This window comes from Cyanistes caeruleus, chromosome 16, assembly GCF_971803275.1.
Source record: "Cyanistes caeruleus chromosome 16, bCyaCae1.hap1.1, whole genome shotgun sequence".
Classification (NCBI taxonomy): Eukaryota; Metazoa; Chordata; class Aves; order Passeriformes; family Paridae; genus Cyanistes; species Cyanistes caeruleus.
In genome coordinates, this window is record NC_141716.1 from 12,139,080 (window position 1) to 12,154,581 (window position 15,502).

The window sequence follows — 15,502 nt, forward strand, 5'->3', positions numbered from 1 at the left end:
ATAATACAGTGGGGAAAATGATATCAGTATTTTAAAGTAATCAACTGCACTGTGCTAAATTATTTTAAAAATCATTTCAGCAGGCTTTTTAGATGGTTTGTTGGGAGGAGGAGGACTACCTTGAAACAAATAATGAAACTGATAGATTCAGAGGGTTTTTCCTGCTTCTGAAAGGTGCCTTTGAAATGATGATTGTTCAGGTTTAGCCTAATATTTAGAAATACTCACTGTAGAGTTTTCCCTTCTTTGTGAGGAGTCTGTGTGGCTTAAATGGGATTGCTGAGATAATCACACTCTGCTGTTTCTGTTCCAGGGCTAATGTTAGGCATGAAATGTGAGTTGTCATGTTGGGAGCTCCTCTTTCAGCAAACGTTCTGGGCTTTTGGGGGACTCAGCTGGGACAAGAAAGGGAAAGATCCCCGTGTTTGCAGTCTGTTTGGCTGCTTGGCTCAGCCCTGCTGGGGATCCTGCAGCTCCAGTGGGATTGCTGGTTCCCTTCAGCCATCCCAGACCACTCCTGGGATGTGGACAACAGAACCCAAAGTCTTGCCTTGTTGTGGTATTGCAGCAAGCCCTGATGACAAGCCTGTCCCAGTCTTTCTTACAGGCTCCATCCAGCACTGGAAGGAGCTCGAAAGTCTCCCTGGAGCCTTCTCCTCTGCAGGCTGGACACCTCCAGCTCTCCCTGGCTGGCTCCAGAGCAGATGTTCTCCAGCCCTGGGACCACCTCCATGGTGCACTGTTGCTCCTGCGTGGAGAGGTGCTGGAGGAGAGCAGGAGTTCACACAAATCTGCATCCCCTGGCACACCCACACTGGCTCCACAGCAAAGTGCCACAGGGACAAAACACATTGAGACATGGGGAAGAACAGCCAGAAGGAGGATTCAGCAGCAGGCATGAGCTGGAGGCTTCCTGGACACATGGTGAGGCTGGGCAGGGGCAGGAGCTGCTGCTGCATGGGCAGAGAACCACGGATGGAGGCTGGAGGCACCCGTGGCTCCCCAGGCCAGGGGGAAGGCTCAGCTCCACCAGGTTGTCTTCTTCGGGCACTCTGAGGAGGAGAAGCACTGGAGACACGAGGTGAGCCCTGAGAACATCGCTCTGATGAGGAGCATTCCCTCTGCCAGCTTCCCTTGGCATGTACATGTAGATATACACATATATGTATACATGTGATTATAGCCAGAATAGCACTCTGGCTAATAATAGCAATTATTAACCTTTGTGACGCCAGAGGCTCAGATCAGCCTCTGTTCGAGGTCTAACGGAGGCAGATGAACGTGCAAAGTTTGACAGGGCTGAGCAGTGTAAATCTGAGAAAATCTGGGCTTCACTGGGGAAAAAATGAGCTTTGGGAGGGTCTGAAAGGGAGCCATGGGGTGGCTCAGGCACTGCAAATAAATTGGGTTGTGTCTGCCAGGGGGATGCTGCATGTTTGGTGACGAAATGTGTTCATTTTTGTAGGAAACAACAGAATTAAATCCTGCTTTTAGTGGGAAAGTAAACTCCACCTTAACTGCAAAGCCACCAGCAATGACTCCACAATATAAGAAATATAATAATTATGATAATTAATAAAGATAATAATACAGTCAAACCTTGCTAATGACTCAGAGGCTGCTTACTAATTACTGAATTTTGTGGATAAACAAGCCAGAATAATGCATCATAAAATACACTTTGTTCCATTATTTTGACATCTCTCATTTAGTTTTAATTATTTATACTTCATAATATACCAGTCACTCTACTTGGGAAGGTTTTACAAAAATAATGAAGCTCTAATAATGTGACATGTCAGCTCAGTATTTGCTGAGAGACAGGAAAACCAGTCCTTTTTAGGGGGGTGTGTAAATCAGGAAGGGCACAGATCAGTGGAGCTCAGATATTCAAAGTTTTAATGCAAAATATTAGACATCTCTATTATGCCTTTGACTGGGAGCCCTCGGAGCAGCTTTCCTGGTGGAGAACTCCTGAAGCCAACCTGCTTCACTGCTAAATGCAGAAGGATCGATGCTGGTTCTCCAGAAAAATCACACACTTTGAAAAATAATAATAAATGTGAAGTAGATTTTTGTGCCCAAGACAGTTTTTACCCTTAAATCAATTTTTAACACCACCACGAGGGCTGAAAGCTTGTTTTTAATTTAAATGAGAGCTACGATTTTCACATAATCACTTGATTCCTGGAGCTGGCATTCCCTGGAAACCCCAGCCCGCCTTCCCCCTCCCTGGATTTGGCAGGAATTGGCCCCACTCTTGCAATGAAAGATGCTGGAGGAAGAACTCGGCATTCATTTAGCTCAGTTTTCTAGCTCCAGAGGCTCCTGAAGGTTGCATGTTGGAAAGAAGCCTTCGGAGTCAGTCTGGAGGGGTTTTTTTTCTAAGAAAACAAAACAAAAATAAACAACAAAAACATTTCTTTCTTGGAGGTTTGCCAGCAAAGTGACTCTACCAGCCCCATCCCTGCTCTTTGCCAGCTTACGAACCGGTTATTGCAACTTTCACGCGTTTCCCTCTATCTGGGCATGGGATAACGTACTGCAAAACCACTCTGTGTGTAATAGTCTCTCCCACTGGGCTGCTTTTCCAGAGGGATCTGCTGGGAGCCTGCAGGTCCAGCCTGTGTCACCTCCGAGCATCCTCCCTCGCCGCGGACACCTTTGGGTTTTCCGCGCTGCTGGAAGTGCCGGCCCGCGGGAGCTCGAGGGGGATGGCCAGGAGGATGGCCATGGATGGAGCTGCCTTCCAGCAGCGGGAATTACAGACTGGCATGTGTGGAAAGCCGAGCTGGGGGAAGAATGAGGGTCTCCGTGCCCTGGGGAGCGGGAAGACAACGCCAGGTGCAGAGAAGAGCCTGGTTGTTCTCTCCAGGCTGGGAGAGCCCGTGGGGAGGCACAGGCCTTCCAGAAGTAGGGCGTGCTTCGGGGTTCTGAATGGGGGACCTGTCGGGGCTCCTGCTGGGGTCGGTCAGCGCGCTGGAGAGCATCCTCCATCAGCGGCTGGGCACCAGGAGCGGAGGGAAACGAAGCTGCTGGGCACCGTCCCGCGTCGGGAGGGGGCACACCGGGCACGGTGCGGGCTGCGGGGCACGGAAGACGCGACAGGGTCCCCGGCGGGCAGCGGGAAGCGGCGGGCGGCTGTAGCAGCCTTCCCCTGTCCGGAGCGGCCGGGGATGGGAGCCGGGGGAGCGCTCGGGGCCGCTCCGAGCGCTGCCCGAGCCCCCGGCGGTGGCGGCGGCGGGAGGAGCCGCCCGGCCCCGCCGCGAACAATAGCGGCCCCGGCGCGGGGCGGTGCGGAGCGGGGCGGGCCGGGGGCCGCCGCCCGCCCCCCCCCCGCCGCCGCCCGCCCTCTCCCCGCCCTCTCCCCGCGCCAGAGGCACCGCCGCCGCCGCAGCCGGGTCCATGCCCGCTGGAGCCCCCGCCTGCCGCCGCCCGCAGCCCCGGCATGGACGTTCGGTTCTACCCCTCCGCCCCCCCCGCCGTGGGCTCGCTGCCCGGCGCGGACCCCACTTGCCTGGGGCCGCTGGATTATTATCACTGCAACAAGGTAGCGGGGGCGCGGGGGTCCCCGGCTCGGCGCGTCCCGCCGCTGCTCCGCGGGGACGGGGAGGGAAAGTGGCGGCTGCTGCGGGAGGGAATTTTGAAAGTGGTCTGGAAGAGGAGCGGGGGGAGCCGTCGGGCGGCCGGGCCGGGCGCAGCGGGCGGGGGGAGCCCGAGCCCGGGCGCTGCTCGGCGGGGCGGGCCGGGAGCGCAGCTCGGGCTCCGTGTCCGAGCCGGGCTGCTCTCGGCTCCTCCGCTCCGGGAGCGCTCGGCCCGGGGCGATGCGCGGGCTGGAGGGGTTGTTGTTGCGCTTGTTGTCGGGTACTTTTTTTCCTGTTGTTCTTGGCCGTGTTGTTGTTGTTTTGCACCTTCTTTACGAGCTGCGGAGCCGCCGGGCCGGGTCGCGGCTCCTCCCGAGCGGGCTCCGGCCCCTTCTGTCGCACCCAGCCCCGGCTTGGGGGTGTCCGTGCGCCCCCAGACCCCCAGCACGGCGGGGACACCTCCCTCACCCGCATCCTCCCCGCTCGCTGCAGCTGCGAGCCGAAGCATCCTGCACTTGTAACGGGAGAGGGATGCGCCGCGGATATTTGAGAGCGCGGAGCTGCTGTAGGAAATTTCCCTCATCCTCGAGAAGGCGAAGCGAAGGGGATAGATGCTACTTCGGGGATAAGGAGTTCTCTGCGAGTATCGCCTTGCTCGCTGCGGGTAAACAGCGCCGATGTTTCAGCTACAAAGCCGTGGGATCCAGATCCCTTTGAAGGGAGGGGGATCATCCCAGATGTAATCCTTGCTACCTTCCGGGCCAAATTCGGGTAATTGCGTTGAAAAAAAAAAGTTAATAAAAGGAGAAAATGCTCTCCTGCGTCAGTACAGCAGCTCAGGATGCTCCCGGCTCACCTCAGTGTTGTGATACTTTGGGATCAAACTCTTAAAACACAAGCAAATGTGTGTGGCTTCCCAGACTCGACAAGTTAATCTTTATTTACGGAGAGATGTATTTAACTGTTTCTCTGTCATTGGGTTATTTAGCTCTTTTGATTAAGTTGCAGCAAACCTAATAGTTCTCGTTTATTTTGAGACACCGGATTATACTGAAAGGGAACAACTTTCGCTGTTTTCTCTTGTATCCGCGTACTGCTGCCTTCAAAGTGTTTTATTATCATTGCCGTTGCTCTTAAAACACTAAATATGCTCTTAAAATACCAAGGAGAGCCGGATCACCTGGGAGCAGGGCTTTTGTCCTGCTGAAACCTCAGCCCGTAGCGTGAGAGCCGGAATTTGGGATGGTGCGAGCGCGAGGCGCGGCTGCCCCCAAGCCCTGCCGGCTTTCGGAACTGGCTTTCACCGCCAAGCTGTTGGATCCAGCACCATTTATTGTGCCTTTATTTGGGTGCGGGAGCTGGGGCTCGCAGGGGGCTCGGGGGTCCCGTGTGCAGCTGGGGCTTGGGGCGCGGGGCCCCTGCTCGGCCCAGCCGTGGCCTGAATCCCTGAGATTAGTCCCGGATTAGTTGGTCGCGATTGATCCGCGGCTCCTCAGGCCGGGAGGCTGCGGGAAATCGCCTCCTCTGGGGCTGCGGCGAGCTCGGCCCCGGCGGGCGGGCTGCGATGGGCGCTGGGCTGGCCCGGGTGCATGGGACACCGGAGAGGAGCAGCCCAGGTACTGACCACTGCCACCAGATGCTGCTGTTGTCACTGCTACCGAGGATCTTAAGGCAGCGGCAGAAGAAAGGATTTACCCTTTGCTGATATTCAGGGCGCTTTCCCCCCCCCCCCCAGCAGCAGCACACTTCTTTTCTTTTCTGAGTTATCAAATGACATTTGCTTATGCAGAGCCGTGCACGTCCGTCTGTGGCATGAGGCCGCTGGAATGAAGCCAGGGATGGAATGGGCTGACTCAGTTTCCCTGGCAGGCTGCAGGTACAAAGGCTGTAACTTCAGCACCAAAGCGTGGCCCGGAGTGGTGCGGGAGGAGCTGTCTCCTGCTGCTCTGCCTTCGGATAACTCCGGCAGGTGCGGGTGGGATCCAGCCCAGCATCACCGGCAGCGGGCTGTTCTCTTGTGCTGCCGTGGAACAAGAGCTCTCCTGCTACCTGGAGCCACACTGGATACTCTGGGAAACTCCAGAACCTCACCCCAATCCCAACCCCACTGCTCCTGTCCAGTGCTGGGCTGAGACAGTGTCTGCCACAAAGCATTTCCACTTAAAAAAGCTACAGAGGAAGGTAGGGTGGACTGGAAAAATCAGAATTCTACCACTATGGCGTGCAGATATCCCGGATAAAACCCATCTCTGGGAAGGACCTGGGCAAGGAGCACTTACAGGCTCTTTGCTGTCCTCCTGCTTCGCTGAGTTCATGGAGACACTCTAAAGCCCTTTGATTTAAAAGGCTTGTTTTGTTCAGGGGTTTTTTGTTTTGTTTTGTTTTCCCTTTCATTTATTTATTTCTTTCTTTAGGGGGAGGCAGCAGAGCTGGGCTGTGCAGTGTCACTGTGCATAAATAACTCGCTGGGAGCACGGCAGAGCTCTGCCATCGCCGTGAGCTGCCTTAGCCCAGAGCAGCCTGAAATGTTAATGGAATTGTTTTGTGCACTTACTGGACATGATATTGTTACTGGGAGGTCTCCGATCTCGCCTGCACGCTGCAGTCAGCCACAATTCCTCTCTGCAGCTACCAGGGGCCTATTGCACATCAGCACTTCCATTTCTTAAAGGACGAGGGATGTTTAGAGGGATAATGAAACGGGAGTGTGTGTTCAGCCCAGGCCTCCCCAGAAAGGGACAATTCGGGTTTCTTCCCTTTCTTCCACAGCATCCCTGTTTTCCCTGGAAGGGCTGGCCACTGGGAGGGATGGAGAATGTGGTGAGGAGCTGGACACTCACAAGTGTGTAAGGAGAGCCCTCACAAGGGTGAGAAGGAGCCCTCCCTGCTGCTGACTGTGTTTGGTGAGGAGTTCTGATGGATCAGGAATATCGAAGCCAGGGAGAAGGGCTCCCTGTGTAAACCAGCCCCTGTCACTGGTGATCCTGCATGGAGCAGCCTGCCATGGCAGCTGGGAAGAGGAGCCAGCCCCAAACTTCCCGGTGCCCAGGGAGCTGCTGCTCGCAGCCTGATGCTCCTTGGCAGGATTTTTAGGGCTGCAGAGTGCTCAGCCCAAGGTGTGGGGGTGATAAGGAGCCACCTGAGAGGACAAGCTGGAACGAGCATTTCCCACTCCAAGTGCTGGCCCCACCATCCTGTGGTCTGGATCCAGGACCTGCTCCATCTCTGGGACAGCAGGAACACCTCTGGTGTCTGCACTGGGGAGGTTCAGCTTAAAATGTGAGGAGTCTTCATCCAAACTTTGACACCCATCGCTGTCATCGGCCACCTGAGCGCCGCTAAAGGAAACACCCTCCTCTGGTTTGGATTCCTTGTTTAAATTTGGGTCTAAACCCCTTTTTCTGTCCCCTCTGACCTTTTTACTGGGGCATTGCTGCTGACCCCTTCCTGCTCACTTGCCAGGAAAGCTTTCACAGGGTTTTGAGTGTGTGGTGCCGGTGTTTTGTGTGAGAGCAGCGTGTTCCTGCACCACCTAAGGGGGCATTTTCCCACCCCTCCAATTGCTTTGAGAAAATGTGGGATGGATTTTTCCCATTTGAGCTTTAGGGAGATACTGCAGCTGTATTTCACAGTAAGTAAACCACGGTACAGTAAAAAATGTGCATTTTAGTAACACCAAGGCTCGTTGCGCTCTTAGCGGAGCTTCAGCGACAGGATCTGGTGTGCTGACTGATACACTAGCATGGAAGGGTTTTTCCTAGATCCTAAATTGTGTGTGGGGGTCCATGAAGCTCAGGATGGAGGTTTTCCTTCTCAGCCCAAGCACAATTGCCTTGGCAAGGGAGGTTTGTGATGGGAATCCTGCCAGAGGCCGATACCCTGCGCTCCTTCATGCGGCGTGTGCAGGGATGCTGTGGTGCAGGAGGAGTGATCCTGCTCCCCAGGGACATCTTTGGGGAGTGAATTATCATCTCTACTCTTCCTGCAGAAACAGATTTAAATAGAAATTCTTCCTGCTTGCATCTGGTGTTACAATGGTCAGACTGGGTTAGCACAATGCCCAATTTCCAGCCAGGGAGATTGATGTGGATTGATGGGGAGGAGGAGGAAGAGGAGGACCCAGCCTGGGAATACCAAATCCACTCTGCTGGGAGACCCTGGGAGTGTCTGATCTTTGGGAACCCCTGTGCTGGGGGCCCTGTTATTAACCCTGCAGCATTTCTGTAGGATTCATCAGCACTATCAAACCTTTTCCTGAATTTTCCTTGTAGGATCCTGTGGCTTTGCCTCTCCAAACACACCCTGACTCTTGCCTTTTAGGATGATAAATTGACAAAAACTATTTTGCCAATACACCATTAAAATCTACTAGTCGTGTGTTGGATATTAATCTGCAACCAATGCTCTCTTCTTCTAAGAACCCTTCAGAAATGAGATCTGAGCTGGTACAAGCCCGAGTTGATGTAGCAAATGCATTTCTGTGAAATGTTCTGTTTTGACTTTTACAATAAATTGTACATTTCAGTGATAAACATGGTCCCTTTTTCCTTGTTCCAGCACTGCTTTGCCATTCTGGAAGATAAAATGCATTCTTTCCCTTCCTACTTCCGACGCCAACTCTGTTTTGAAGTAGCATAAATCTTTCTTTGGAGATGGAGGATTTTGGATGGAGAACAAAGTCCAGCAGATTTTTAATTTGGAGCCCATTTCATTCTCATTTGGCAGGCAGCTCCTATTGATTTGCAAATGTAGATTTTTCTTTAATTATTTTTTTGCTTTTAGGCCCTGAATATGGGCAAGGGCTTCCTCTGAAAAGTGGCTGAGCTACTCAGTGGGACAACCCTGCGTTCTCCAGAGTGGTCTTTGATGGGTTGCACGGCAGAAAGTGTTTGAAACTCCATTATTTTGCCTTGGGCTTTAAGTCAGGGATTGGCAGCTAAATAATGAATGTCCATCCATTCATAGAAAATGTTGTTCTCTCTGCATGCACGGAGGGGAGGCTTTAATCTGGTTGTTTTGGGAACAATGGGAGATGTTTTGAAGACGGGTCTGACTTGTGTGTAACAACATGTTTGTTTGGGCTGCTGCTGAATGACCTTGTCAAGGGCCTGATCCATGGAAGTCCTTGTAGCAGAGGAGACATCAAGAGACAAAAAATTCAGGATCAAAACTGTACTAGTTTCTCTAATTTATTTACGATTCTTCAAATCAGTGATTGTCCCCTGAATCGGTGTTCCAAAGGCTGTGGGTGTTACACCACCATAACTGCAGGGTAAATCCAGGAACAGCTCTGCCTTGGACCTCTGAGCCTGCAGCAGGCACCAGGATCAGTTTGTGCATCCATAACAGAGAAAACATTCAGTTCATAAACTGTATTTTCTTGTACAGACCAGAGCATCCAATAACTTGGAGGGTGCATGGCTGATCCTCGTGCCAGGGCGGTGGGAGAGCGCCTGGAACCTGGCAGAGCTCTTCCAGCTTTTCCTCCTTGTAAGGATGAGCACTGCCAGCTCCTTTCCTGGGGGTCCTTGTTACCAGTGTGATCTTTCTGCAGCATTTGCAGAAAAATCTCTGTTTTCCTGCTGCATACAAGGAGCAGGAGGTGAGGATGCTCCAGACCACAGACTGGCCCCACTGGGAGGGGGGAGCGTTTCCCCCTCGAGGTGCAATTTTTCCCTATTACCTTTGTACTCCTCTGTCATTTTTTTTTTTTTACAAAACGAGCTCTAAATGCTTTTACCATAAGTTGGGTTATATCTTGCAGTATAAATGAAGCATATAATTGTGTTTTCCTAACAGCTCCACATTAAAAATAAGTTATTGTGTTGCTAATGTTTTTCCTGACAATTTTCCATCCGGTGAGTGCGAGGCTTCTGTCTGAACTGTCGTGTAGCAGCACCTCTGCCTCCTCTTGAGATCTTATTCAGTATTCCTCAAGTCAGGCTGAAGTGTTAGTGTCATTAGAGCTTTCAAACTATTAATTCCTAATTGGAGGTTTGAGCTCTAATGTTCCACCTTTGTGATTTTACACTCGTTTTAATATAATTAAATAATGCATAATGTATGTTCTATAATATTGCACATAAATTATAGATGGCATGTACTATATTCTGTGGTGTACATAAATTAGGCATTATCTAATATATGATGTAAATTATGTTATATATTATACATTATAGATTATTTACTATACATTATACATATTATACATTATACATTATACATTATATATTATATATTATATATTATATATTATATATTATATGTTACATATTACATATGATATATTATATATTATATATTACATTTACATAGTACATATTACATATTACATATGTATATATACACATTATATATATTTATTATATATATTATATATATTATATTATATATTATATATTACATATTATATGTTATATGTTATATATTATATGTTACATATTACATATTATGTATTATATATTATATTTTATATATTACATATTATATACTACATATAATATATTATCCATATTATCTATTATACATTATTTATCATATATTATATATGATTTATATTATATATTATTTATTATTATTTATTCTATATTCTACATTATATTATATAATTATAGTGCATACTTGGGGATACACAGCTCAGCTTCAGCAGGAAAAAATCTCCCAATAAAACTTACTGGAAGAAGCACTGATCACACCACCCTTTAAAAAACAGGAAAAAAATGCTAGAAATCAACATTAAATCCCCTGATTTTGCAGCTGTATGACCAGATTTGAATATCTTAATTGTCTGCCTCCCCCCCCATCTTTTCCTATTGTTTCCCTCTGGAGGTTTTGTTCTGATGGATGCCATTTCTCCCCTGAAAAATGGCCCTGCGTGCCGCGGTGCTGCAGGCGCAATCTCTGCGCTGTGCCACAGAACCTCTCTCCGCCGCCCCCATCTTTTGCATGGATTGCTTGACCTCTGCAGATATAATTAAATCTCTTCCTGACGACTGTGAGATTGCAGCTCAGCTCCGTTTGCGAAGGGAACTGGGAGGGAAGTGTTAAACAGGGGCCTGAGCCGGGAATTGTTCTTAGGGAGAGATTATTGGAGCGCTGGTTTGTGCTGGTGGCTGCACGTGGCTTCAGAGGAACCTGATCTGCAGAAATCAGCCCAGCCTTGGTCCAAAGCAGCTTCTTGACCTCTAATTCTGGGCTGGACCTGCACACAGGAGGTTGAATTTTGCCAGTGTTTAAAATGCAGAAGGTTTAATTTTTCTGTTTGTTTGAGGACTCGGCCCCTTGCTGTCATGCTGCCTTTTTCCCCCGGGTTTCTTTGGATCTCAGTACTCAGCAGGTGCTGGGAAAGGGAGGGTGACAGTATCAGGACCTGTAGGGCACAACTTGCTGCAGCTCTGCTCTGAGTCTCTTCTCCCCATCCCCACTGAGCATCATCTGCCAGGCAGCAGAGCCTGGAGGAGAAGGTCTGGGACAGCCCTGGCACTGTGGTGGTGCTCAGGGGAGGTGAAAGACAAGCCCTGGCACGTGCCACCCTCCCCTTTGGTGACGTGCCACCATCCTCACTGTCACCCAGGTTGGATTTTCCCCATGACCTGTGGATCCTGTTCCACCCCCCAGTGGCAAGGAGCACTTTTTATCGGATTAGCCAGATCACATTAGCAGGTTTCTCTTCCCACAAAACCTACCAATGAGTCAGAGTTTCCATCCCCATCTGGGCTCCTCAGGGAGGCTCCATCCCCTTTTTCCTTGGCTGTCTGCATGTGCACAGAGCTTTTCCTCTTCACTTTAGAAAAAACAATCATCTTCCTCTCCATGTCTGTTCTTGCCAGTGGCCAAGGTTGGGAGATAAGAGCTGTGTCTTGGTTCTGCCTTTTATTCTCTCCAGGAACTGGCCTAGGTGTCCCTCTCCAGAAGCAACACCTCAGTTCAGGGGCCCCCTGACATGTGGGGGTTATTTTAGGAATAATTTGAGCCACCCTGAGCACTGAGTATCCACTGCAGGAGATCCAGGTCTGTGGAGAAGTACAAGGAGAGCCTGGGACATCTGCTTCTCTCTTCCAAAGATCTGCATCTCCACATTCCTACCTGTGAAGGAAGTTTCACCTTTCCAGCCAGGTTCACCCAGCCATTTATTCCTGGACATCCCCCTCTCCCTGGGGAGGTGGTAGGGCTGGGTGGCCCTTTAGGTGTTGTCAAGCCTTTTGAAAACCCTGGAATGCAACAGTTTTAGTGTGAAGGACCATGCTGGGAAGGGGAGGAGATTGTGATAAAGAGCTTGGCCTCAGGTGGGGAGCTGGTGGAGCTCAGTCCTGTTCCAGCAGTGCAGGAGAGCTCCTTTCTCCCCTGAGAGCTGATCCCTTGCTCGAGAATGAGCTGTTTGATTCCACCCCACCATCACCTCTCCTTTGTGCTGTGGGGAAGATGCTCCCAGGGATCTCTGTGGTGCTGTGGAGGGCACAGGGTGGGCTGCTGAAGGCCCCCAACATAAGAAGGACCTGGAGCTGATGGAGTGATTCCAGAGGAGGCCATGGAGATGCTCCAGGGGCTGGAGCCCCTCTGCTCTGGAGCCAGGCTGGGAGAGCTGGGGGTGCTCACCTGGAGAGGAGAAGGCTCCAGAGTGACCTCAGAGCCCCAGCCAGAGCCTAAAGGGGCTCCAGGAGAGCTGGAGAGGGACTGGGGACAAGGGATGGAGGGACAGGGCAAGGGACAATGACTTCCCACTGCCAGAGGGCAGGGCTGGATGGGATATTGGGCAGGAATTGTTCCCTGTGAGGGTGGGCAGGCCCTGGCACAGGGTGCCCAGAGCAGCTGGGGCTGCCTCTGGATCCCTGGCAGTGCCCAAGGCCAGGCTGGACAGGGCTTGGAGCAGCCTGAGACAGTGGAAGGTGTCCCTGCCATGGCAGGGGGTGGGATGAGATCCAAACCAAATCATTCTATGATTTTGTTGCATCACTTACAGTTACTAAACCCTAACATTTTTATTTCTTCTTTATCAATAAATAACAGATCCATTCCCTGTTTCTTAGTTTTCTGGGGTGCTTCTGTGAGGGGTTTTATACACGGAGCCATCTCAGAACATTGTGCCTGCAGTGGAAGAATGATGTATTTTTAGGGAATTAGATCTGTAGTCTCTACAGTCATAAGAAGGGCAGTGTACCCTGGAGTCCTCAACAAAAAGAAGAGAAACTTTGACAGCGTAGAAATGAAATGTATGAAAACCTTAGTGAATTCTAACTGAATTATCTTGGTTTGTTTCAGCTTATGCAATGGCCCAACAAAGCATTAGAATATCGTATGAAGAAGAAAAAGCAGAAGTACTGGCAGAGGGGGGACATAAAGAACAGAAACTGGGGCTTGTAGCAATGGAAAATATTCCCCCCCTGCTCTGTTTGTTCATTCTCAACCCAGGGAGGCAACTTTTCCCCTGCTGCATTATCTTGTCTCTAAATAGTGTTCAAAGGAGAAGAAGAATGTGCTGTTAAAAATATCAAACTTTTGGGAATGGCTGGCAGACTTTAGCACTGATAAGCATTGTTGATTGAAGATCAAACAGCCCTTGAAGGAAAACCTTCCAGCCTGGGTCCATCCCTGCAGCCAGACACTGAGGTCAGCCTTCAACCCAGGGATATTTAGGGACTGACACTGGAATTATGGTCTGGGCTCCTCAACCCCAGACAGATGTTGGCAGCACAATGGTTTAAACTTGATAAATCTATTCAAGCTGAGACCAGCAATTATTACGTGCCAAGAGTTTGCTTTAGTAGGTGGTAGCTTTATATATATATATATATATATATGTATTTTTTTTCCCTTCACTTCAGATGAAAGGCTGCAGGTCATAATGTGAACTGAAGACTGCTGGCATTTGTTTTTTAATTAATTGACAACCTGCATTTCCATGTCAAGGTGGCAAATTAATAGTGGGTGGCCATCTGTTTGCAAAGCAGATAGTTCTGGCTGTGCCAAACATGTGGAGTATTTAACCATTTGATTTAAATCGGACCAGAATGGTGATTTTTTTGAACTTTCTATTAAGTTGGGTTTTCCATTTAAGAGTTGGGCTTTGAAAAGGAGAAAAATATTGAAATGCTGTTTTTAACTTCACAAGCTTGCAGGTCTTTAAGTGAGTTGTTTGGCATATTTTGCCTTCTTTTTAGGAGAGGCCAAATCCTGGTGGGAATAACGACATGGAGCTTCAATCACCTGTGGAAGTGGGGTACCAAATTTGTGTGAGAGCACCAAAAAAACAAATACATGTTAAAAATCATCGAGTAGCTGAGGCTGGAAGAGACCTCTGGAAGTGTATTTGAACTCATTTCAACAGCACCTTCTGGGATTGAGATGGCAGGAAAGAAAAATATCAATAGATTTTCTGCTCTAATACAGCGAGAGTCTCAGTGGTGGAGGCTGCAATCAAATGCTAAATAGAAAGTTTGCAATAAAAAGGGCTTTAGTTAGAATTAATAAAATGTGAAACGCCTCGTTCCTTGGAAAACATGTGGTATTGACTGAGATTTAGAATATGTCCTGGGAGTAGGGATCTGGATTGCAGGCTCCAGAGCTGGCTTTGGCATCCTTTCCCTGCATGCATTAATATTATTCATTTATTTATTGTATTTTTTTGAATTTTATTTTTTGCCTGGAAAGGTCACAATGTGCAAGTTGGAGAGGAAATAAGTGAAGAGCTGGAATCAGGGGCAGCCTTGCACAAAATTATCATCCTCTTTTCCCACTCCTTCACCCTCCTGTGGTGTGCCTGGCAGGGAGAGATGATCTTTAAGGTCCCTTCCAACCCAAAATGGATTCTAAACCAGGATCATTGTACCACAGGCAAATTCAAGTTTATCATGGAAACTTTCCTGATCAAGTTAGATTTTAAGTCCTGCTATCCAGAGCTGCCCTCCAGAAGCTGCACATGAAGCCACAGCTAGTTCAAATTTTCAGGAAAGCATTGCTTGAATTCTCTGGGAAATGTGGATTTTAACATCCTCTTGTTTTGAGGAATTGTTTTAGGATGTTCTGAATCCCAACTGGGGCTTCTCATTTGCCACCAGAGCTGGAAATCTTGGATAGCTCAGAGGCAGGAAGAGCCTGGTGCTGGATCTGGGGCTGGAGCTTGTGTCACTGTCATCATGCCATGAGCACGGGGACGGTGCCAGCTTGGAAGGGATGCTCAGCTTGGCACAAAAAGGTCTCGAGAACAGGCTGCTTCCTTGCTTAGCACGGATACAGCAGGAAGGCTGCAGGACCCACAGCTCCTGGAGAGCTGCTGGGGCTCTTCCCATCACTGGGACACCAGGCCACAGCGTTGAGGGACCAGATGTCCTCAGCAGCTGTGAGCCAGGGCTGGTGGTTGCTGTCCTGCTCTCTGGGTGTGGGCACGTGCTTCCAAAAACACAGAGATGTGCTGCTTGGGACATGGTTTAATGATGGCCTGGTGACAGCCTGGACTTTAGTGGTGGCCTCATGATGGTTGGGCTTGATCCTGGAGGTGTTTTCTCACCTTTAGGATTCTGTCATTCTCTGGTGGCAGTGTGGGACATAAAGCAGGACAGGGGCAAGCTGGGCCACCTGAAACCTGGGGCCTCATCCCTTTGGCCATTGTGGAGCCACTGAGGCCAGTGGGGAAACCCATCCTTCTTTGGGGCTTTGTCTGGATTTGGTTTGGGGTTCTTGGGGCTGTCCCATGCCAGGCCAGGAGCTGGACTTTGGGTCACTTCCAGCTCAGAATATTCTGTGATAAGCATAACCCCCCAGAGTGAAACCCAGCAGCACCAGGCCGAGTTAAAAATGAAGAAGTTGGAGTGAATGAGGGTTTTGGAGCCTGGTGCAGTGAGCTCCATGCCTTGGGACACTGCCTGGGCTCCTCTGAGCCCCAGAGTTAGTGGGATGTGCTCATCCCTCACAGCCCTGGAGCC

At 49.7% G+C, this 15,502-nt stretch overlaps 1 protein-coding gene across 1 annotated transcript in view; it reads left to right on the forward strand.

Annotated features, from left to right (window-relative positions):
- The first annotated feature begins 3,319 nt into the window (after window positions 1-3,319).
- Window positions 3,320-15,502, forward strand: part of TOX2 (TOX high mobility group box family member 2) — a 149,713-nt gene continuing 137,530 nt past the window's right edge. The window contains exon 1 of the mRNA XM_086852573.1: window positions 3,320-3,550. Coding sequence (XP_086708699.1) covers window positions 3,449-3,550 — 102 coding nt within the window. The 5' untranslated portion in view covers window positions 3,320-3,448. The remainder of the gene's footprint in view (window positions 3,551-15,502) is intronic.